General features: G+C 40.4%; 1 protein-coding gene across 9 annotated transcripts in view; it reads left to right on the forward strand.

Moving 5' to 3' along the window:
- Window positions 1–23,330, forward strand: part of LOC106599413 (astrotactin-1) — a 282,536-nt gene that overhangs the window by 19,538 nt on the left and 239,668 nt on the right. For all 9 annotated transcript variants that reach the window (XM_045714659.2, XM_014190633.3, XM_014190634.3 and 6 more), the window contains exon 2: window positions 16,304–16,491. In XM_045714659.2, coding sequence (XP_045570615.1) covers window positions 16,304–16,491 — 188 coding nt within the window. The remainder of the gene's footprint in view (window positions 1–16,303; window positions 16,492–23,330) is intronic.

The raw sequence follows: 23,330 nt of genomic DNA on the forward strand, positions 1-23,330 counted from the left end.
GACGCATCGACTATTTCTCTCTATACCATTTGTATTTCATATACCTTTGACTATTGGATGTTCTAATAGGCACTTTAGTATTGCCAGCCCAATCTCAGGAGTTGATATGCTTGAAGTCATAAACAGCGCTGTGATTCAAGCATTGCTAAGAGCTGCTGGCAAACGCAGTAAAGTTTGAATGAATGCTTACGAGCCTGCTGCCACCTACCACCACTCAGTCAGACTGCACTATCAAATATCAAATCATAGACTTAATTATAATATAATAAACACAGATATACGAGCCTTTGGTCATTAATATGGTCAAATCTGGAAACTATCATTTTGAAAACAAAATGTTTATTCTTTCAATGAAATACAGAACCGTTCTGTATTTTATCAAACAGGTGGCAACCCTAAGTCTAAATATTGCTGTTACATTGCACAACCATCAATGTTATGTCATAATTATGTAAAAGTCTGGCAAATTAGTTCGCAACGAGCCTGGCGGCCCAAACTGTTGCATATACCTTGACTCCGCGTGCAATGAACGCAAGAGAAGTGACAATTTCCCTAGTTAATATTGCCTGCTAACATGAATTTCTTTTAACTAAATATGCAGGTTTAAAAAAATATATTTCTGTGTATTGATTTTAAGAAAGGCATTGATGTTTATGGTTAGGTACATTCATGCAACGATTGTGCTTTTTTCGCGAATGCGCATTTGTTAAAATATCCCCCGTTTGGCGAAGTAGGCTGTGATTCGATGATAAATTAACAGGCACCGCATTGATTATGTGCAATGTGTAATTAACTAGTGATTATGTGACGATTGATCGTTTTTTATAAGATAAGTTTAATGCTAGCTAGCAACTTACCTTGGCTCCTCGCTGCACTCGAGTAACAGGTGGTCAAGCCTGCCATGCAGTTTCCTTGTGGTATGCAACGTTATCGGCCATAATCAGCGTCCAAAAATGCCGAGTACAGATTGTTATGAAAACTTGAAATCGGCCCTAATTAATCGGCCATACCGATTAATCGGTCAACCTCTAGTATCTAGTCTAGCCTTTATTTACACCATCCCAGCAGCACAAAAACTAGAGAAGGAAGTACATTTTCATAGAAATATAACTTTGCCCTGTTCTTCTCCGAGCATACATGCACTTCATATAGCCCGGGGCTGCGTTTCCCAAACTCAGTCCTCGGGACGCCTAAGGGGTGCATGTTTTGGTTTTTGCCCTAACACTACACAGCTGATTCAAATGATCAAAGCTTGATGATTAGTTGATTATTTTAATCAGCTGTGTAGTAGTGATGGGCGGTATACTATATTTTACTCTGTATCGGTATTGATCTACAAGGGTATTTGAATGTTTGGTTTGTTAAATGTTATATGTCGTGTGTAACGTCCATTTTTATAGTTTACACGCTACTTGAGTCATCCCTGTCCGCTCTCTCTCTCCATGCTGTTTTCCACACAGACCTAGCCCCGCCCACTGTCACTTGAGCGCATTTGTTGTTGCTTGACCATGAGACACTGGGGAGCCAGGCCCAGCGAATCAGAATGAGTTTTCCCCCACAAAAGGGCTTTATTACAGGCAGAAATACTCCTTAGCACCACCCCCCTCAGACGATCCCGCAGGTGAAGAAGCCGGATGTGGAGGTCCTGGGCTGGTGTGGTTACACGTCGTCTGCGGTTGTGAGGCCGGTTGGACGTACTGCCAAATTCTGTAGGTTGGAGGCAGCTTATGGTAGACAAATGAACATTAAATTCTCTGGCAACTGCTCTGGTGGACGTTCCTGCAGTCAGCATGCCAATTCCACACTCCCTCAAAACTTGAGACATCTGTGGCATTGTGACAAAAACTGTACATTTTAAAGTGGCCTTGTGCATATGGAATATTTCTGGGAGTTTTTATTTCAGCTCATGAAATATGGGACCAACATTTTACATGCTGCGTTTACATTTTTGTTCAGTGTAGATTGTGATGCTATTTGAAGTAGGATCACCCAACTCTTTCCAGCAGACATGGAATGGAATAGTGTCAAAATCCTCTTCTGTGTTACTACATTTGAAAAATACCCTCAAAGAATTGGGATGAACCAAAAACAGGTAACAAGGAATAACTTTTCCAAAATCTATGGGTAGAGCTCGAAAATTCAAGCCCCTTGGGTGCTGCCATAGAGTTACATTAGAAGTACCCATCCAAGAAGGCTCAAGGTCATTGGCAACAGATACAATGACGTCAAATCACGTTATATCTAACGTAGCAAGCTAGCAGTCATCATCATGAATCAAGTTGACAATCTACTGGCAAATCCTTTTCAAGCCTTGTCATATGAAGAGAAATTATGGAGAGAAATTATAGATAAAACATATCGGTGCTCATTGGCCTTTGGACATAAACATTACAGAACAAATTCAACAATGAGTGGTTTGGAAGGAATCAGTGGCTAACTGCAAGCGTTGCTAAGCAATCACTAGCCTGCTATTCAGTGGAGTGGGTATGTGGTCCAAGTCTGGGTTTAGGGGTCTCTTTTTTCCAAGCCTAAAAGGATAAATATTTAACACGATGGGCCATAAAAGGTTGAATACATTGGCCATGCTGTCAATCCAGCATGACTTCTGCTATGTTCAAAACAACTGTTTTAGAGAAATGTAATCATTGAATATTTTAAGAGCTTTCCTTGTCTGCTTATATACCCCCTTTATTTATCTTATGGTTCTGACTTGATGTACAGGGAGAATACTGTAAGAACAGCCCATGTTCTGAATTCTGTTGCTGTACATTTCAAAAGAGCTGAACAAATAGTTATATTGACTACGTACGTCCTAGCTCGATCATTAATATCTTAATCGAAATTACGGATTGCCTCTTATCCACTCGTCATACCCTTATGCCATAGTTTGTACATCTCAATTGTCAGTAGAAACCACATTTGTTTAAGCAAGACAGCCGTATCAGCTAGGTTTTTTAAAAGGCAGTAAATGAGGCTGAATGAACTGATTCGCTGCCAGACAAGTCTCCGCTGATAGCCAGGTGTAGCAGTGGTAAGGATTCACTACATGGTGCTGAAAAGAAAGCTCTGCTGTTGGGAAAGCTTTATGTAGGCCGTAACCGTATGTGGGCACCATTTGTCACCGTCATAGTGCAATTAATGTATTGTTTAGTGTTGTGTAGTGGCTTTGCTGGCATGAATAAAAAAAAGGGAACATGTTTTTATGTATTTAAAAAAATAAATGTTTAGCTCACATATTTCAACATATGCATTAAGGTGTCTGTAATAGAATAAACGTGGTAAAAATGAATGTAGACATTAATAAACGCATTTCCATAGCTTCCAAAATATTTTTTACAATAGTGGGGGAGTGCCAAGATGGAGGCATGTTGGGTTCAAAACTGCGCCCCCTACCAGTCATCTATAGTGTAAATATAAATCATTGGTTAGAGGTTCCATGCCTGTTTTATTCATTGTATTCATATGTGCTGCTGCTGCATTGTGGGGGTGATGTCTAGGCAACCAAAGACTAATTTGTTGCTTGGAGCAACAAAGTTTCATCACATTGTTAAGAGTACATGTTACTGCAGAAATTCCTGGCCTTCAGCAAGCTGTTCGTAAAAAATTATATATAAAAACATTACGGTTATGACGGTTATTTTATTTTCATGACGGTCTATATCAATAACCGTCGGTTACACAATTATATGGTATTTGTGTCAGCCCTAGTGTAAATTCAAATTTCTTTGGCAAGTCACAATTTTCCAAACTAAGGAATTAAACTAAAACAAACAGCTCTTCGTGATGTTGGCCTAGCTATCTCCTAATCTCCTATAGGGTGCATTTAATGCTGAAAACACCACAGTACATTTCTGTGATAATTTTCTTTAATGATTCAACTATTTGATATTTATTGCTGAAAGCAAGACAGATGTTTGCTCTGCAGTTAAAAACATAATTCTCTGTGTTTCCTGCCTTATTCTCTTGTCTTCATGTTTGTCCTCTGAGTTTTGAAGGATTGATCCAAAGACTATTATAGGCTTTTTCTCCGTGGCCTTATTTCTGACTTTGTGCCTTAGAATCCTTTTTTCAGGGTACGTGTACGTTCTATCCTCTGCATATGCCTGTCTGAACCCTGTCACACCATTGGTTAAACATTTTATCCAAACCCTGTTGTGCTGCAAACCTACCAATATACCCTGACATTCTGCACTGTTTGCCTCCTGCTGATTTCTTACAGGCTGTGAATTGAAACCCAGGAACTAGTTTACATGCAGGTGGAAAGTTCTCCGTTATTAAATTATTGTAATAGTGCCTGCTTTTTAGATTACCTTGCAAAACTACATTTTTCTAGAGCCTGGAGTTGAAAGCAATGTCCTCAGATTAAGTTCTGTTGCTATATATGATCAATGAACCGAGCAAGCTTGCGGTCAGCGGAGAGCAGCATTAATTCTACATCCTACATCATGCGAAGTAACTGGCTGATGATAAGTTCATTGTTGTGCCTTCTGCATGTCTCTGATAAGGCCCTGCGACCAAGTCCTCCGTCTGTGTCCACAGTAGTTCTGTAGCCTGGTCCTGCATGGACAAACAGCTGGACTGTGACATATTGTCATTTGGACCTCTGAGGGTGTCTCTAATGTTCTCCTTAATTACAGCGAACACCCTGCATTTTTTAAAGATGCCCAATATTTCAGTTTCTGTCGCAAGATCCATACTATTGATCTCTTGTCGGGTCCAAGTCGGCAAATGGCTGACCATGTCTAATTGCTGTAGTTGGACTCTGTTGGCACAGGTCTATTTCAGTGAGGATATTGGGGATTTTTTCCTTTACTTTTCTCGCAGCTTGACATCAGTGTATCCTCATGTAGATCTTATGGAATGTTTGCTCTATTCCACTTGAGGGATAACCTGGAATACGTTACCACCTACCGCTGAACATGATACCAAGCATTGTGAAGTGCTCAGGTTTATGGAAAAATAGCATGTTTGAAACTACATTAGTTCCCTATACCTCTTGCTAACAGGATTATGGTTCAAATGCCTTTTATTCACAGTCATTGAACCTGAGAAACAATCTCCAGAGATTAAAGGTGTGTTTACTTGAGTGTGTATTATTTAATACATCTTGTGGCTGAAAAATATCAGGTGACACTGAAGGTAGAAGAACTTGTTAGATAGACTTTTCCCCACAAAAATAAATCATAATTCAAATAGAGTACTGGTAGGTCCATGGCAGCCATGCTAAAAGTACCTCTTTGAAACACAAAGAGCAAACCCTTCTCCAAGGGCATAGTAAGGTGTGTGGAGGTGGATGGTGGATGAGATGCACACACACACACGCATACGCCTTGTAGCACAACTTCAAGATTGGGCCTACAGTACATTAACAATAGTGGCTCTAATTATTTTTAGGTGATTGTCAAGAGTCCAGAGCAGGTTAACCCTGTTAAACAGCTATCACAATGCGTTTTCTTCCATTTGTTTCGTTATGTAATGTGCCGCTGTTCATGTGTGAGACATTATTTGATCAGTTGTCATTGCCATGCCCCCCCCCCGGCCTGTGTGACTTTTACTGAAGTCAAACGCTGAATCACAATTGGAGCTCGGATTGATCGTGTTGAAACCATCAAACCGAGCCATGTATTTTACATTAACTCCAGGCAAGGACTGTGATCTCCTCACCTTGAAGTTTCCCATTCCCCTGTCCTCTAAGCTGTATCCCATGCCTATGCCTGTATCCCAACATGAAATATTTAACATGGCTTTAAAACGCTAACCATCACCATTTGCCAGCCATCATGTTCAATACGGCAAGTGTTGGATTGCTTGTTCAAATAAGACTGACTTTGATTGATTGCTCAGTTTCTTAATCCTATTCATGTAGAAAATTGGCATAGTCAAGACACATACCTTGAAACAAATGGGTACATTTTATGTTTTTACATTTTCTAAATATCTTTTTCCTGCTTCCTACATACCGTTGAGGGCATTGAGCTGTAAAAATCTAGAATTGCAATTGTATCTTATTTTTGTAAAGAATATTTGCTTTCATTTGTTTTTCCACGTATGGTTTTCAATGATTAACCAGACAAACTATTTTTGGTAACCTCAAGGTCTTAATTTGAGCCAGTTTGCTACAGCAGGACAATAATCCTGCAGCAACATGCAATGTGAACTACTATGTGGATTCAAATTAATTACACATTTTTTAGGGGTTGAGGCCTTTTTAAACCTCAAATACTGTAATGTATTTGAGGTTTTAAAAGGATTCTGAAGTTTGTAATTTCCACTTCAAAATTTCAGACATGATTTTCTATTGAATTCAAAAAAAATCCTGCATTTCATGAATGTTCTCCTGCAACAGGGTGATCAAATTAAGATCCTACACCTGTATACTTTCAGTATCTGATTACGTGACTGTCTATGTAGAACAATAAAATAAATTGCACTGAATGCAGTGCTACAGTAGAACTGTTTTTACTGTAATCAGAAAGCACTACTGTGCATTTTAACGTTTCATGTTCAAATCGTAGACACAAACTCTCTAATATATTGAAATATGTCTTTGATAGTTATGATACATTAAGGCTTTACAGGAGCTTTGCATGAAGGACTTTTGGCATATTTACAGCTTAAGGAGGTCCATCCAGTTTGCAATTGTAAGTTTAGTATCCTCAGACTTCCCAACGTAGGGAGTTAAAAAATATATATATTTGGCCAGAAGCTGAAATGTATTTCAGTCCCTTTTCCTAGTGAAACCACAAGTTATAAAAGTAAGAGGGCAGCTTCTGACACTGCAGGAGGATGTGAGCTGAATCATTCTGGCCTCTCCAGTAGCTAGGTCACTGCTGCTTAAATTCAGTACAAAACAGACTATAGCCCTCTCTATTGTGCTCTCTCCCACTGGGAAACAGGCCTCCTACTACACATGCAGCTCCAGAAATTGTCCCTCAACCATAGCCGTGTTACCTGCGTGATATTTCTGTGAAAACTTTCAAAAAATAAATTTGAATGTGTCTTTGCAATAGCAACCACAAACGTATTGAAATGAACAAAGCTCAAAGCAAGTCTTTGCGGGGAGTGTCACGGGACCTTTGACAACAATTCAAGCTTGATTTTTCATCTCATCCCAAATTCTCTCTAAATACATTATTTTGATGTGTTGGGATTAAAAGTACTACAATTTTTTTTTATAACATGTCAATATACAATGCTCAAAAAAATAAAGGAAACACTTAAACAACACAATGTAACTCCAAGTCAATCACACTTCTGTGAAATCAAACTGTCCACTTAGGAAGCAACACTGATTGACAATACATTTCACATGCTGTTGTGCAAATGGAATAGACAACAGGTGGAAATTATAGGCAATTAGCAAGACACCCCCAATAAAGGAGTGGTTCTGCAGGTGGTGACCACAGACCACTTCTCAGTTCCTATGCTTCCTGGCTGATGTTTTGGTCACTTTTGAATGCTGGCGGTGCTTTCATTCTAGTGGTAGCATGAGACGGAGTCTACAACCCACACAAGTGGCTCAGGTAGTGCAGCTCATCCAGGATGGCACATCAATGCGAGCTGTGGCAAGAAGGTTTGCTGTGTCTGTCAGCGTAGTGTCCAGAGCATGGAGGCGCTACCAGGAGACAGGCCAGTACATCAGGAGACGTGGAGGAGGCCGTAGGAGGGCAACAACCCAGCAGCAGGACCGCTACCTCCGCCTTTGTGCAAGGAGGAGCAGGAGGAGCACTGCCGGAGCCCTGCAAAATGACCTCCAGCAGGCCACAAATGTGCATATGTCTGCTCAAACGGTCAGAAACAGACTCCATGAAGGTGGTATGAGGGCCCGACGTCCACAGGTGGGGGTTGTGCTTACAGCCCAACACCGTGCAGGACGTTTGGCATTTGCCAGAGAACACCAAGATTGGCAAATTCACCACTGGCGCCCTGTGCTCTTCACAGATGAAAGCAGGTTCACACTGAGCACGTGACAGACGTGACAGAGTCTGGAGACGTCGTGGAGAACACTCTGCTGCCTGCAACATCCTCCAGCATGACCGGTTTGGCGGTGGGTCAGTCATGGTGTGGGGTGGCATTTCTTTGGGGGGCCGCACAGCCCTCCATGTGCTCGCCAGAGGTAGCCTGACTGCCATTAGGTACCGAGATGAGATCCTCAGACCCCTTGTGAGACCATATGCTGGTGCGGTTGGCCCTGGGTTCCTCCTAATGCAAGACAATGCTAGACCTCATGTGGCTGGAGTGTGTCAGCAGTTCCTGCAAGAGGAAGGCATTGATGCTATGGACTGGCCCGCCCGTTCCCCAGACCTGAATCCAATTGAGCACATCTGGGGCATCAAGTCTCGCTCCATCCACCAACGCCACGTTGCACCACAGACTGTCCAGGAGTTGGCGGATGCTTTAGTCCAGGTCTGGGAGGAGATCCCTCAGGAGACCATCCGCCACCTCATCAGGAGCATGCCCAGGCATTGTAGGGAGGTCATACAGGCACGTGGAGGCCACACACACTACTGAGCCTCATTTTGACTTGTTTTAAAGACATTACATCAAAGTTGGATCAGCCTGTAGTGTGGTTTTCCACTTTAATTTTGAGTGTGACTCCAAATCCAGACCTCCATGGGTTGATAAATTGTATTTCCATTGATTATTTTTGTGTGATTTTGTTGTCAGCACATTCAACTATGTAAAGAAAAAAGTATTTAAAAGATTATTTCATTCATTCAGATCTAGGATGTGTTATTTTAGTGTTCCCTTTATTTGTTTGAGCAGTGTATAAAGTTGGCTCAAAAGAAAAGAAGCAAGCTCTCAGGTGAAGAAGAAATTCAGGGAAACTGAGGTCCTGTAATAAGGGTTGTCTAAAGGAGACCAAAATGTGTCTTGAAGTGCTCATAATTACTTTAAATGAAAACACTTTGCAAAATAACAAAAACTACCAACAACAGTCCCGTCAGCTATAAACAACGAAACGGAAAACAACCACCCACAAAACCCCATGAAAAACAGGCTGCCTAAGTATGGTTTCCAATCAGAGACAACGAAAAACACCTGCCTCTGATTGGAAACCATACCCGGCACCAACATAGAATATACAACATAGAACGACAATCTAGACAACCCACATAGAAAACAGAAAACCCAAAATACATAGACAAAAACACCCCCCTGTCACGCCCTGACCAATCTACTATGGAAAAATGACCTCATACTAAGGTCAGAACGTGACAGGGCCTCTCTAAAGAAGAGCTCAATGACACCATTTTGCAGGCCTCTAGACATGCTATGGAGGAACAACATTGCAGCCTGGACCATATTATTACCACAGCCGTAGAAAAGGCTGTGGACAACATTCTGCCACCAAATATTGCAGATTTGCCGGTCTAGGTGACTAAAACCAATGATTCAGTCAATGCCTTGACCGTGGTCATGGAAGGATTGAGCAAGTCGCTTAAACAGACAGAGGGGAAGTATGACCAGCTTCACTTTAAGGTGCGCAAGAACAAAGGAAAGATGGCAGACTATGATAAGTAGATTGAGTACATGTCCCTAAAAGTGACAGAAATGGAAGACCAAAATCGCATGTCAAATTTGAGATTGGAAGGGTTTAACAATTCTGAGGAAGGTTTGGACGCCATTGGGATCCTAGAAAGAAGTGTGCAAATTTGGATCCCTTCATTGGCAGGCCGGGATATCTGCATTGAGAGGGATCACCACCAATTCATGAAGAACCCTGGGCTTGAGCGGCCTCGCATCCTAATCTTTAAATTGCTGGATTACACCGATCGCTATACTGCAAAGAGCGAGGGCCGTTTTTTTCCCATCAAGGACAAACACCACGATCTGCAGTACTTTCCCGGATTACAGTGCAGAGATCGTAAAGGACAGGATTGTATTCACTCCATTAAAGAAGAAGATGACGGCGATTGAGCTAAAGCAATTTTTTCAGTATCCTAAACTGTTTAAGCTAACGCATGGAGGCAACAGGCTTATCTTCAACTCACCCAGGGAGGCATGGGGCTCCCGAGTGGCGCACCAGTATATGACACTGTATCTCAGTGCTAGAGACGTCACTTCAGACACCCTGGTTCGAATCCAGGCTGTATCACAACCGGTCGTGATTGGGAGTCCCATAGGGTGGTGCACAATTGGCCCAGCATCGCCCTGGTTTGGCCCATGTAGGCCGTCATTGTAGATAAGAATTTGTTCTTAACTGACTTGCCTTGTTAAATAAAGGTAAAATAAATAAGAAATAGGGCTTCCTTTGATAAACATTAGAGGTGAGCGGGGGTTCCGGCCCAGGCCACAGCACCGGCCCCTGGTTGGATCCCGGAGAAGACACAGTCGCACTGGAGATGAACATCTCTTCACCCCGGGATGAAGTGGTAGCTTGCGGCTAACTAGTTACGTGCCCGATTTGTTTGGAGAACTATAAGCTCACAAATTAAGCTAGCAAATTAAGCTAGCGAGTAGTTTTGTTTTGGAGGACATTGCTGAACCATATGGATAAATAGTTTATTTCAGATGCTAACAGATACCCATAGACATCCAGTCATTGTGCTAACACTAGTTAGCATTGGCTGGTGAAACTAGCTCTAACTTCCTTCATACTGGACACAGAGACATACAAATGGTATCCATGAGTTAATCTGACTCTGGGGAAGTAAATAAATGAAGTAGATAAATCCTGAAGTATCCATTTAATCTTTACAGCCATTGCATATTTTTGTTTGTCATTTTTTTTGGTCAGCTACCATTCAACTTCCCTCTGTTTGCACAGCCATGCCTGCTACTTACTGATGTCAATCTACTGTGCATGTTCCAATGACTGATTTGAATGTTATGAGCTTGAATTTAAGAGGTTTGAATGTGCCAATCAAACATACTTGATGTTTAGAATATTTACACTGCATGCAAGTATTCATTCATTGATTCAGGAAACTAATTTGTTGGATAATGATGTGCTCAGATTCCAAAACAAATGCTGTAACATAGTCATCCATTCATGCGCTGCAAACAAGTCAAAGGGAGTTTTGATCTTGGTGGATAGAAAACTCCAGATCTCTGTCGATGTCTCAGGGAATGATTCTTGTGGACAATTTGTTTTTGTAATAGTGACCGTGAATCATGTGGAACTTATTTTAGCTTGAATTTACGCCCCCAAATGAGTATAACAACATGTTCTTGGCTTTCATCAGTGACTCTTTGCTACAGTTCCATGACAGTCATCTCATAGTGGGGGGAGATTTTAATGCAACGATTAACCCAGCGTAAAATAGATCCTCAAGTAGTCAGGATTCTCTCCCTGCCTTTTTCCTTGCTCTGATAACTTTTATTGCAGAACTGAATTGAATAGACCTATGGCGGATTCGTAATGGACAGGTGAAAGCTTACTCGTTTTACTCTGCTCGACAGATCGTATTCTAGAATTGACTATATTTTGGGGAAATGTACTTTACAAGTTAAATATTATTAATGGGGCTTGCAAAGCGAGAGAACCCACTTTAAATCTTCAACATCTGACTTATAGTTATTATTATTCTTTTCAACACTACTCATCTTTAACCGTTGAAGCTAGAAACGTCATTCAAACTTGAAACGTGCAGATCCGTCTGGAATAGTGTGCCTGTACGCAACTTTTTGATATTTTTTATACATTTTAAAATATTAAGCTTTTTGTTCATCTTTTTGCCCTCCATCCACTTTCATGTTATTTCCTCAGCATTCCAAAGGCCCCATTGTTACATCATCACGTCCAACATTCCATTCACTGTAAATGCAACAGTGCAACTTTTGACACAAATCAGCTACTTTGACCACTTTGCCAACAACTTAAAAAAGTTAGAGCGTATGAAATCTTCATCTACTTCTCTGCTTTTCAAATCTGAACTCGGAACAAAAATATATTATACCGATCAAACGATACAGCTGTTTAACTAACCGTGTCAAAGACATTTCCTCAAACTTTTTATAAACAACTGACATTTATACCACTTTCCCAACACGTTATACAAAAAGTAAGATGCTATGACATCTTCGTCTACTTCTTTGCTATTGAAATCTGAAGTCGGAACAAAAATATCTCTTACCAATTAAACCTTTGTCGTGGAATTATTCTAATTAAAAGGAGACTTTAAAATGCATTCAAAACAAGTCAACTTTATTATTTAATTATTGCAGTATTGGAGCTTGTCAACGACCCTCCCTTAGGTGATTCGTTGAGAGCCCAACCAGCAGTACTAAGCCACAGCATTTTATAGCACAGTCCATCCTCCTGGATGTTCATGACAAATCACAGATGAGAGAATTTATATAAAGGTACATTTTGCTCTCATGCAACAGACATCAAGATTTACATGGCGCCAAAAATCTGTCTCTAGTTCATTTACTGCTTGCTTGTACAAAAATACTTATGCAACCTAGAATACTAAATCCTTTCTTTAAAGAAACTGGAGATTGGTTCTCCCTGTTACTGACAGACAGGCACACAGACACTAATCGTAGAATGGAATGTTGTCTTATCACTAATCCATCGTGAATCTACTGTCAATGTTAAATCTCCCAGAGGCCCACTTTCAGTCCACACACACAGATGATAGTGTTGTAAAAAAAAAACTATTCTGTTGCATAAAACAACCATTTGATGCAAAAACAGTATTATAACATAATCTTGAAATGTTAACAACTTTTCCATGACTTTGAATAAAAACTCAAGAGGGTATGACATCTTGGTCTACTTCTCTGCTATTCAAATCTGGCATTGGAACAAAGTATATCTTACCAATCAAACGTTACACCTGTTTTAGTAACTGAATCAAGTATGTTTTCTATGAACTCTTAGAAACTGCCATTTTGACCACTCCCCCAAGAAGTTAGACTAAAATGTTTAGCAGATGAAATCTCTGTCTACTGCTGTTCTATTTAAATAAAAAAATCTGAACATAAATATCTTCTACCAACCAAAGTTGCAGCTGTTTATCGGAGTTTAGAGTGATGAAAAGTAGCTAGCTATCGTCAGCTAACTGCTCTCTAATGTCTCATCAAATATCAAATCAAATTGCATTTTATTGGTCACATACACATGGTTAGCAGATGTTAATGCAAGTGTAGCGAAATGCTTGTGCTTCTTGTTCCGACCATGCAGTAATAGGAGCTGCCCAAACTGGAGGCATTGCTATGGATACTCACAGACACAGAGGAGCACATGGCAGAGTTGGCAAAAAATGTGATGAAGGTGAGACAGCCAAGGCGACAACACATCGACCTCCTTCTCAGGATTGTGCTCCATGTCCAAAATATTCAACTGGCTAGTTTTCCTGTCTATAAAGAGAAGGGCGGGCTATACGTTGATCCTGCTGCTCTTATTGGATAGAGTGAAGCTGTCTGGGTTCACTCGCTTCAAATTTCACCCGATCACTTCTCATCGCACTTCTTTCAGTTTTCACATTCAAGGGTTTTTCTTTATTTTAACTTTAACTTTTTTTACATTGTAGAATAATAGTGAAGACATCAAACTATGAAATAACACATATGGAATCATGTAGTAACCAAAAAAGTGTTAAACAAATCTATTTTATATATGAGATTCTTCAAATAGCCACCCTTTGCCTTGATGACAGCTTTACACACTCTTGGCATTCTCTCAACCAGCTTCATGAGGTAGTCACCTGGAATGCATTTCAATTAGCAGGTGTGCCTTCTTAAAAGTTAATTTGTGGAATTTCTTTCCTTCTTAATGTGTTTAAGACAATCAGTTGTGTTGTGACAAGGTAGGAAGGTATACAGAAGATAGCCCTATTTGGTAAAAGACCAAGTCCATATCATGGCAAGAACAGCTCAAATAAGCAAAGAGAAACGACAGTCCATCATTATTTTAAGACATGAAGGCCAGTCAATCTGGAAATTGGCAAGAACTTTGAAAGTTTCTTCAAGTGCAGTCGCAAAAATCATCAAGCGCTATGATGAAACTGGCTCTCATGAGGACTGCCACAGGAATGGAAGACCCAGAGTTACCTCTGCTGCAGAGGATAAGTTCATTAGAGTTACCAGCCTCAGAAATTGCAGCCCAACGAAATGCTTCACAGAGTTCAAGTAAGAGACACATCTCAACATTAACTGTTCAGAGGAGACTGTGTGAATCAGCCCTTCATGGTCAAATTGCTGCAAAGGAACCACTACTAAAGGACACCAATAAGAAGAAGAGACTTGCTTGGGCCAAGAAACACGAGCAATGGATATTAGACAATGGAAATTTGTCCTTTGGTCTGATGAGTCTAAATTTGAGATTTTTGGTTCCAACCACTGTGTCTTTGTGAGATGCGGTGTGAGTGAACAGATGATCTCCGCATGTGTATTTCCCACCTTAAACAATGGAGGAGGAGGTGTTATGGTGTGAGGGTGCTTTGCTGGTGACACTGAACCAGCATGGCTACCACAGCGTTCTGCAGCAATACGCCATCCCATCTGGATTGGGCTTATTGGGACTGTCATTTGTTTTTCAACAGGACAATGACCCAACACACCTCCAGGCTGTGTAAGGGCTATTTTACCAAGGAGAGTGATGGAGTGCTGCATCAGATGAAATTACCTCTACAATCCCCCGACCGCAACCAAATTGAGATAGTTTGGGATGAGTCCGACCGCAGAGTGAAGGAAAAGCAGCCAACAAGTGCTCAGCATATGTGGGAACTCCTTTAAGACTGTTGGAAAAGCATTCCTCATGAAGCTGGTTGAGAGAATGCCAAGAGTGTGTAAAGATGTCATCAAGGCAAAGGGTGGCTATTTGAACTTTTAACACTTTTTTGGTTACTACATGATTCCATATGTGTTATTTCATAGTTTTGATGCTAGAGACACCAAACCAACTTTCAAATGTCCAGGCTATCTTATCCACCAATCAATCAATCAATCAATAAATATTTTCATCTCCCTACTTTTTAAACTGTAATCTTTCACCACCATTACTACTGCAGTCACTACCACTACTATAACTTATTTAAAAAACATATCGACTTTAAAACAAGCTTGCAAGCACACCACATTTTCTTCAGGAAATGTACTTTTCAGTGATCACTGTTAGCCTAAAGAGTTTATTTATTATTTAGAACTACAGCTAGCTATCAGTAGGTCTACATATGAACCTATTCTACATACTTCTTCAACTACCACAAAAATACTTTTAAACAGTTGTCATCAATAGATTCACCATCATATTTCTCTCCCCAAAGTATAGCTTAAAACTTTCTAATCATCATTCAACTAAAATCAAACTTAATTTACACTGAATGTTTTACAAAAGTAAATAGTGCATCTATGTATCTGAAACCCACATCATGAGTGATTCAGAGTTGCTTTGCTTTCCTAAGAGTTTGGTCCACATGATCCAACCTTTAATTCCCATCTTCTGACAGAAGATCTCTTTGGGTTACATCTTTCTTCTTTCAGTTTTCACACGCAACTACTGTAGTTTAGACATTTCTTCAATCTAACTGCCCCACAATCCAAAGTAATCTGGTTGATGTAGTAGTCTATCAAAGTAATCCGACCAATTATTTTACTACATTTAACTAACTACAGTGTATGTAACTGCTTTGCTTTAAATAGTGAAGTACAACTTTTTTATCTTCTTCCATTACCACAAAAATACATTTAAAGAGCCAAAGCAAGCCCCACAACTTTACTTGTAAAGTTACCATCCAGTTATTGTTATTATTATTATTATTATTATTATGGTGCAATTAGAGGGGGTACACAAATAATAGTGGTACACTAATTGTGCTGGTTGGTTGGTGGTCCCATGCAGAGAGGGAAGCAATGGGCTCATTAATAACACTCTCATGCTGAACCAGACCCTGGAGGGAACTCTCTGCGTAAAAAGTGCCCTGTCACTTTGTCAGATCATTTGCATCTAGGTTAAATCTAGCCCCTAAATCTTATTTACTGGGAGGTCCCATTCTGCTGCGGCACAGTACCATCAGTAATCAGTGTCAGATAAACCTAGTTACAGTACACTCACTCAATTAAAAGCATTCAGTTAGATCACAATTAAGGAACTGAATGTTTCAGTGTATAGGTACACAGGTAATAGATACTAGGGTAATAGTTATTACCCTGCTGGCAAAGAATGTAATGGGTTTTCGTAAAAGGGCATACGATTTCAGAAATTGTTATGCACTGATAATTCAGTATAATATGCTTCCTAACCCAGGTACCATACTCCTCGCTCACTCATATGATAAGCTTGTGAAATGAATTGTTGAAAATGCATCGTCACTGACTCATCCATTATCTGTGTGTCCTGTTTGACTGGCAGAGATCACGGGAAACTCTGAGGATATTCCTCTGGTGCGATGGCGGCAACAGTGGCTGGAAAACGGCACGCTGCTCTTTCATATCCACCACCAAGATGGCAGCCAGAACCTCCCCGGCCTCTCCGCCACAGACGACCCTGCCAGCGACTCTGCCGAGGAGGAGCTACGCATCCTCCACATCTCTGTCATGGTACGTTACTCTGCTGGCTGGGGTTGGAATGGGGGGGGTGGGTGTTTTATTGTGATGTTTGATCATGATGTTTAACTTCTATGGGCTAGGTGGGACCCACCTTGGGGACACAGCCAGTGAAATATCAGGGCGGAAAATTCAAAATCAACAAAATGTCATAATTCAACTTTCTCAAACATACAACTATTTTACACCATTTTAAAGATAAACTTCTCGTTAATCTAACCACATTGTCCGATTTCAAAAAGGCTTTACAGCGAAAGCAAAACATTAGATTATGTTAGGAGAGTACATAGACAAAAATAATCACACAGTCATTTTCCAAGCAAGGACGTGTCAATAAAACCCAAAACACAGCTAAATGAAGCACTAACCTTTGACGATCTTCATCAGATGACACTCCTAGGACATTATGTTACACAATACATGTATGTTTTGTTCGATAAAGTTCATATTTATATCCAAAAACAGCATTTTACATTGGCGCGTGATGTTCAGAAAATGTATTCCCACCAAAACGTCCGGTGAATGTGCACCTCAATTTACAAAAATACTCATCATAAACGTTGACAAAATATATAACAATTATTTTAAGAATTATAGATAGACTACCCCTGGATGCAACCGCTGCGTCAGATTTTAAAATAGCTTTACGGAGAAAGCACATTTTTCAATATTCTGAGTACATAGCTCAGCCATCACGGCGAGCTATTCAGACACCCGCCAAGTTCGGGGCAACCTAAACTATGAATTAGTATTAGAAATATTCTCTTACCTTTGCTGATCTTCGTCAGAATGCACTCCCAGGACTGCTACTTCCACAAGAAATGTCGTTTTTGTTCGAAATAATCCATATTTATGTACAAATACCTCCGTTTTGTTCGTGCGTACAGATCACTTATCCAAAGGCATAACGCGCGAGCGCGGAACGAGAGACAAAAAGTCAAAATGTTCCATTACCCTACTTAGAAGCATGTCAAACGCTGTTTAAAATCAATCTTTATGGTATTTTTAACGTAAAATTGCGATAATATTCCAACCGGACAATAGCATATTCATTCAAGAAGAAAAAGAAGGAGGGGTGCGCTCGCGGGACCGAGCATATCCAATCCCTTTGTTGCCAGGCAGTCCACTCAGAAACTGAGCTCCTATTATCTGCCGAGTGACAGAAAAATGCTCAAACCACTTTCTGAAGGCTTTAGACAGCCAATGGAAGCCTTAGGAAGTGCAACGTCCCCCACATACACTGTAGTTTCGATAGAGAATCAAAAGAAGAACTACAATTCTCAGACTTTCCACTTCCTGCTTGGAATTTTCTCAGGTTTTTGCCTGCCATATGAGTGCTGTTATACTCACAGACACCATTCAAACAGTTTTAGAAACTTCCGAGTGTTTTCTATCCAAATCTACTAATAATATGCATATTCTAGTTTCTGGGCCAGAGTAGTAACCTGTTTAAATTGGGTACGTTTTTCATCCGGCCGTGAAAATACTGCCCCCTAGCCCAGACAGGTTTTAACAAGGATGTTACTTTCCAATTATTTACTTTCCAATTAGGTACATTGCACAGACACATGTCAAATAATGTACTGACCTTGAGTCTCCTCTGCATGGTTTGCATGCATTAGTACACAATGAAAAAGTAGACTGAAAGAGGACAACATTTTCATATTTAATTTCAGTAAATTTTTTGTGTGCAATGGTGGTCTGCCGGTAACCTTGTTTTTACCATCCCATTTTTTCCTCCAAATCTAAATGTAACATCCATTTGGTCGTTGTTTCCCTGTTTCTATTCCCCTTGCTATCTACTCATGCTAATTGCTGCTTGACAATACATTCACAAAGCTCTTGTGGAGGTGTGAAAGGCTTAGCATGCAGATAGGACAGACCTAGCAACAGATGGCTGCTGCGCTGTGCTCCTGCTCCGGCCTCGCTCGCTACAGCTTGTGGCTCGGTTGGAGGGCGGCCTTATAAATCCAGCGTTGCATCACTTCGTTAGCTCCTTGTGGATACGTGCAGCCCCAGCACTCTCTCTCCCACCAACTGCCACTCTCTCTCTACACCACACCTGTCATTGAGCCATTTCCATTGTTCCGCCATACGCCGCAGCCACCAGGATGGCTCGATGGCCAACGATTCTAGCCAGGATTCTACACAGCCAGGATTCTACACTGTCATGCACAGTTCAATCTCATAGACATGCAAATTCACTGAACTGCTCCAAACTCAGTTTTGTCACCAGAAGGGGGATTTCCCTCGCCTTGTGGCCATTCCAGCTGAAGTGATAAGGGGCTAAATGTGATTGAAAGACTTGGTTTTTTTTCTCCTGCAAAGATTCTTTAATGTATTACATACTTGTTTTGCAATTGTGTTTCAAAGTTTCAAGTTACTGGTGTGCTCCCTCTGCCACAAGGTGACCACAGTGCCCTTTGCTTCTCTGCCTGAACATCATCCATAATGGATGAGTTACCTTGTGTTCCATGTTCAGCCGCAGGTGAGCTCCTGCAAGTCGAGACACATGTCCTCAGCTCTCTTTTAGCCCAGAGGCAGAGGGAACAACAAGCAACCTCTAACACCGTGCACCACCACCCATGGAGCCACCCTTTTAAAGAGACATACATGCCAGTAGTAGGAAATGTTATTTAACCTTTAACTAGGCAAGTCAGTTAAGAACAAATTCTTATTTACAATGACGACCTAGGAACAGTGGGTTAACTGCCTTGTTCAGGGGCAGAACGACAGATTTTTACCTTGTCAGCTTGGGGATTCGATCTCACAACCTTTCGGTTACTGGCCCAATGCTCTAACCACATGTCACTGATAAAGCAGCAAAGTGCGTCATTGCAGTACATTTCAAAGTTCCCTAAATATTGTAATCTCATTTACATTATAAAGAGGGAGAGAGGAAAATTATTTACAACGTATTGAAATAAGAAGACATCACAAATATACAGTGGGGCAAAAAAGTATTTAGTCAGCCATCAATTGTGCAAGTTCTCCCACTTAAAAAGACGAGAGAGGCCTGTAATTTTTATCATAGGTACACGTCAACTATGACAGACAAAATTGTAGGATTTTTTATGAATTTATTTGCAAATTATGGGGGAAAATAAGTATTTGGTCACCTACAAACAAGCAAGATTTCTGGCTCTCACAGACCTGTAACTTATTCTTTAAGAGGCTCCTCTGTCCTCCACTCATTACCTGTATTAATGGCACCTGTTTGAACTTGTTATCAGTATAAAGGACACCTGTCCACAACCTCAAACAGTCACACTCCAAACTCCACTATGGCCAAGACCAAAGAGCTGTCAAAGGACACCAGAAACAAAATTGTAGACCTGCACCAGGCTGGGAAGACTGAATCTGCAATAGATAAGCAGCTTGGTTTGAAGAAATCAACTGTGGGAGCAATTATTAGGAAATGGAAGACATACAAGACCACTGATAATCTCCCTCGATCTGGGGCTCCACGCAAGATCTCACCCTGTGGGGTCAAAATGATCACAAGAACGGTGAGCAAAAATCCCAGAACCACACGGGGGGACCTAGTGAATGACCTGCAGAGAGCTGGGACCAAAGTAACAAAGCCTACCATCAGTAACACACTACGCCGCCAGGGACTCAAATCCTGCAGTGCCAGACGTGTCCCCCTGCTTAAGCCAGTACATGTCCAGGCCCGTCTGAAGTTTGCTAGAGAGCATTTGGATGATCCAGAAGAGGATTGGGAGAATGTCATATGGTCAGATGAAACCAAAATATAACTTTTTGGTAAAAACTCAACTCGTCGTGTTTGGAGGACAAAGAATGCTGAGTTGCATCCAAAGAACACCATACCTACTGTGACGCATGGGGGTGGAAACATCATGCTTTGGGGCTGTTTTTCTGCAAAGGGACCAGGTCGACTGATCCGTGTAAAGGAAAGAATGAATGGGGCCATGTATCATGAGATTTTGAGTGAAAACCTCCTTCCATCAGCAAGGGCATTGAAGATGAAACGTGGCTGGGTCTTTCAGCATGACAATGATCCCAAACACACCGCCCGGGCAACGAAGGAGTGGCTTCGTAAGAAGCATTTCAAGGTCCTGGAGTGGCCTAGCCATTCTCCAGATCTCAACCCCATAGAAAATCTTTGCAGGGAGTTGAAAGTCCGTGTTGCCTAGCGACAGCCCCAAAACATCACTGCTCTAGAGGAGATCTGCATGGAGGAATGGGCCAAAATACCAGCAACAGTGTGTGAAAACCTTGTGAAGACTTACAGAAAACGTTTGACCTCTGTCATTGCCACAAAGGGTATATAACATAGTATTGAGATAAACTTTTGTTATTGACCAAATACTTATTTTCCACCATAATTTGCAAATAAATTCATAAAAAATCCTACAATGTGATTTTCTGGATTTCTTTTCTCATTTTGTCTGTCATAGTTGAAGTGTACCTATGATGAAAATTACAGGCCTCTCTCATCTTTTTAGGTGGGAGAACTTGCACAATTGGTGGCTGACTAAATACTTTTTTGCCCCACTGTATATATATTTTAAAGGCTGGGGAATACATAAAATCTATTGAATTTTATTGGAGATTTGACATAACAAGCAAATACATAAATAACCTTTAGGTTGACCGGGACTCCACAAGTCTGGGTTTTTCTATACCTGGTGGTATAATCAGCCCGTTTTGTAACGACTGTCGCAGCGAGGGGACCAAAGCGCAGCGTGTTGAGTGCTCATGATTAAATTTATTTTAACACAGAACACTAAAGAAAATAACAAAAGCGAAAATGATCAGCTCACAGTTCTGTCAGGTACATAGACTAAACAGAATACAACTACCCACCAACACAGGTGGAAAAAAAAAACCTACTTAAGTATGATCTCCAATTAGAGACAACGAGGACCAGCTGCCTCTAATTGGAGATCATCCCAAAGAAAACAACATAGAAATAGAAAAACTAGAAACTAAACATAGAAATACAAAACATAGAAAAACACAAAACACCCCCTGTCACACTCTACCATAGAAAATAACATCTTACTATGGTCAGGACGTGACACATTTCCATTGAATTAAGGTCTTAGTCTCCAGTGTCCTGCCTGAACTAATAAATCTAGACTCCATGGTGTAATTAAAGTCTTAAATGTTTTCCTTCGGCACCTATACATTTTGAACGTCACACCTTTTACCAGTATAGCGTTTAGTAAACATGCTAGTGCTCCGTCTTGCTGCTGTAAATTCAGGGTTAAGATGGGAATTAAGGGGATCGAGTTTCTGGAAAAACTGGCGGCATGGCGATGGCATGACATTAAGAAATTGGATGCAGATGTGAGTAGAAGAAATACATGTATTTTTTATTGGTCAGAGGTATAGTATAAGAGCAGGCAGAGATTATGGATACTTAAAATGTAGTTGATCAGAAAAACTCGAAACAATGTGACTATAACTCTTCATTTGCTGTTTGATACGATAGAGCAAGGCGATCAGAAGGAATAACTCCAACAACAAACATTTCATACTTTCAATGAAAAAATATCACATAAGAAATTCAGAAATAATTGGCCCGGCCGGGGCCTGGACTCAAGACGTCCTTCACAACATTACCAACGGTTTTCCTTTGGGCACCCCCTCAGACCCTTGCACTTTTGGTTTAAGTGCCTGATAATACCTTGTTTTATGGCCACTCACACCCTTGAAAGGAAATACTATTTCCTCTTTCCACTCTCATTTACTCCACAAATGCCATCCAGATCAGATAAGGCAAGCAGACATGCAGTGACCCATTCATTAATGCAAGCATAAGCCCCTGAACTTGAAGATTTACTGGCTACATAATAAAGATTAATGATAAAAGATCATTTTAGTTTGTAATGATATACAATTTAAGGGGACCACACATATCCACCCGGGAGGAAGGAAGGAAGAGGAAATTCAGTTAGAGTAATCTAAACCAAAATATTTAATAAAATATTGTGTTTATAGTTGTGAAGGCTAAAGGTTTCTTTTTGTGTCTCTCTTCCGGCTATTCCGTAGGGTAGTATCCACATTTTTTTTTTAAATATCCAAAGGAACAGCCATAGAAAATGTCAAGGCCTTGCTACAAATCACAGCTGACTTATCAATTGATCTCTTTAAGTACTGTATGTGTAGGGAAAGCCTTACTCAATTTCTAAGGTTTTTGGGTGGATGTTGGTTTTCAATTGAAGAGGATATGGGGATTTTTAAAAGTATGCTGTAAACTCAGTTGTATCAGCTAACCTACATTAGCAACCAATGGCACAATGTTGTCTATCAATCTAACTAATTCTCACATAATCATATAGAAAATACAACTAGACTAGAAGCTAGCTAGTCAAAGTTTGGAAAAAAGTAGACAGTCTTGCAGAGAATCAGAACTCTTAAGCTAAGCTAGTAAATGTTTTATGTTCTCTCAGTTGTTATATCAAATTGAGAGTTTTTCTATATATTATGAATGGATTACTAATTAATTTCATTTTCATGATGTACAATTTGTACATTCTGAATCTCTCAAGAACATATCTTCTTTAATGATTATGCCTTGCAATACAGCGGAGACTTGAATGTGTCCTTAATAAGAAAAATGTCAGCCTTCATGCAATATTAGCTTTTATGAAATATTCTAAGTTGAATTAAATGATTTAAGTTCATTTCATTAATAACCCAAACCCCATCGTGCTGTGTGTTTAATGGGGGTTTAACTTTCAAAAATGTTCAATGTCAAAATCAGAAATGGATCATAAACCGTAAAAAAATCATGCTGATAATTGTCACATTTGATTTCATTGTTGTCATTAAATATTCTTTATAAGCATTTAACACTGAAT

This window comes from Salmo salar, chromosome 03 (assembly GCF_965601325.2).
Source record: "Salmo salar chromosome 03, fSalSal1, whole genome shotgun sequence".
Taxonomy (NCBI): Eukaryota; Metazoa; Chordata; class Actinopteri; order Salmoniformes; family Salmonidae; genus Salmo; species Salmo salar.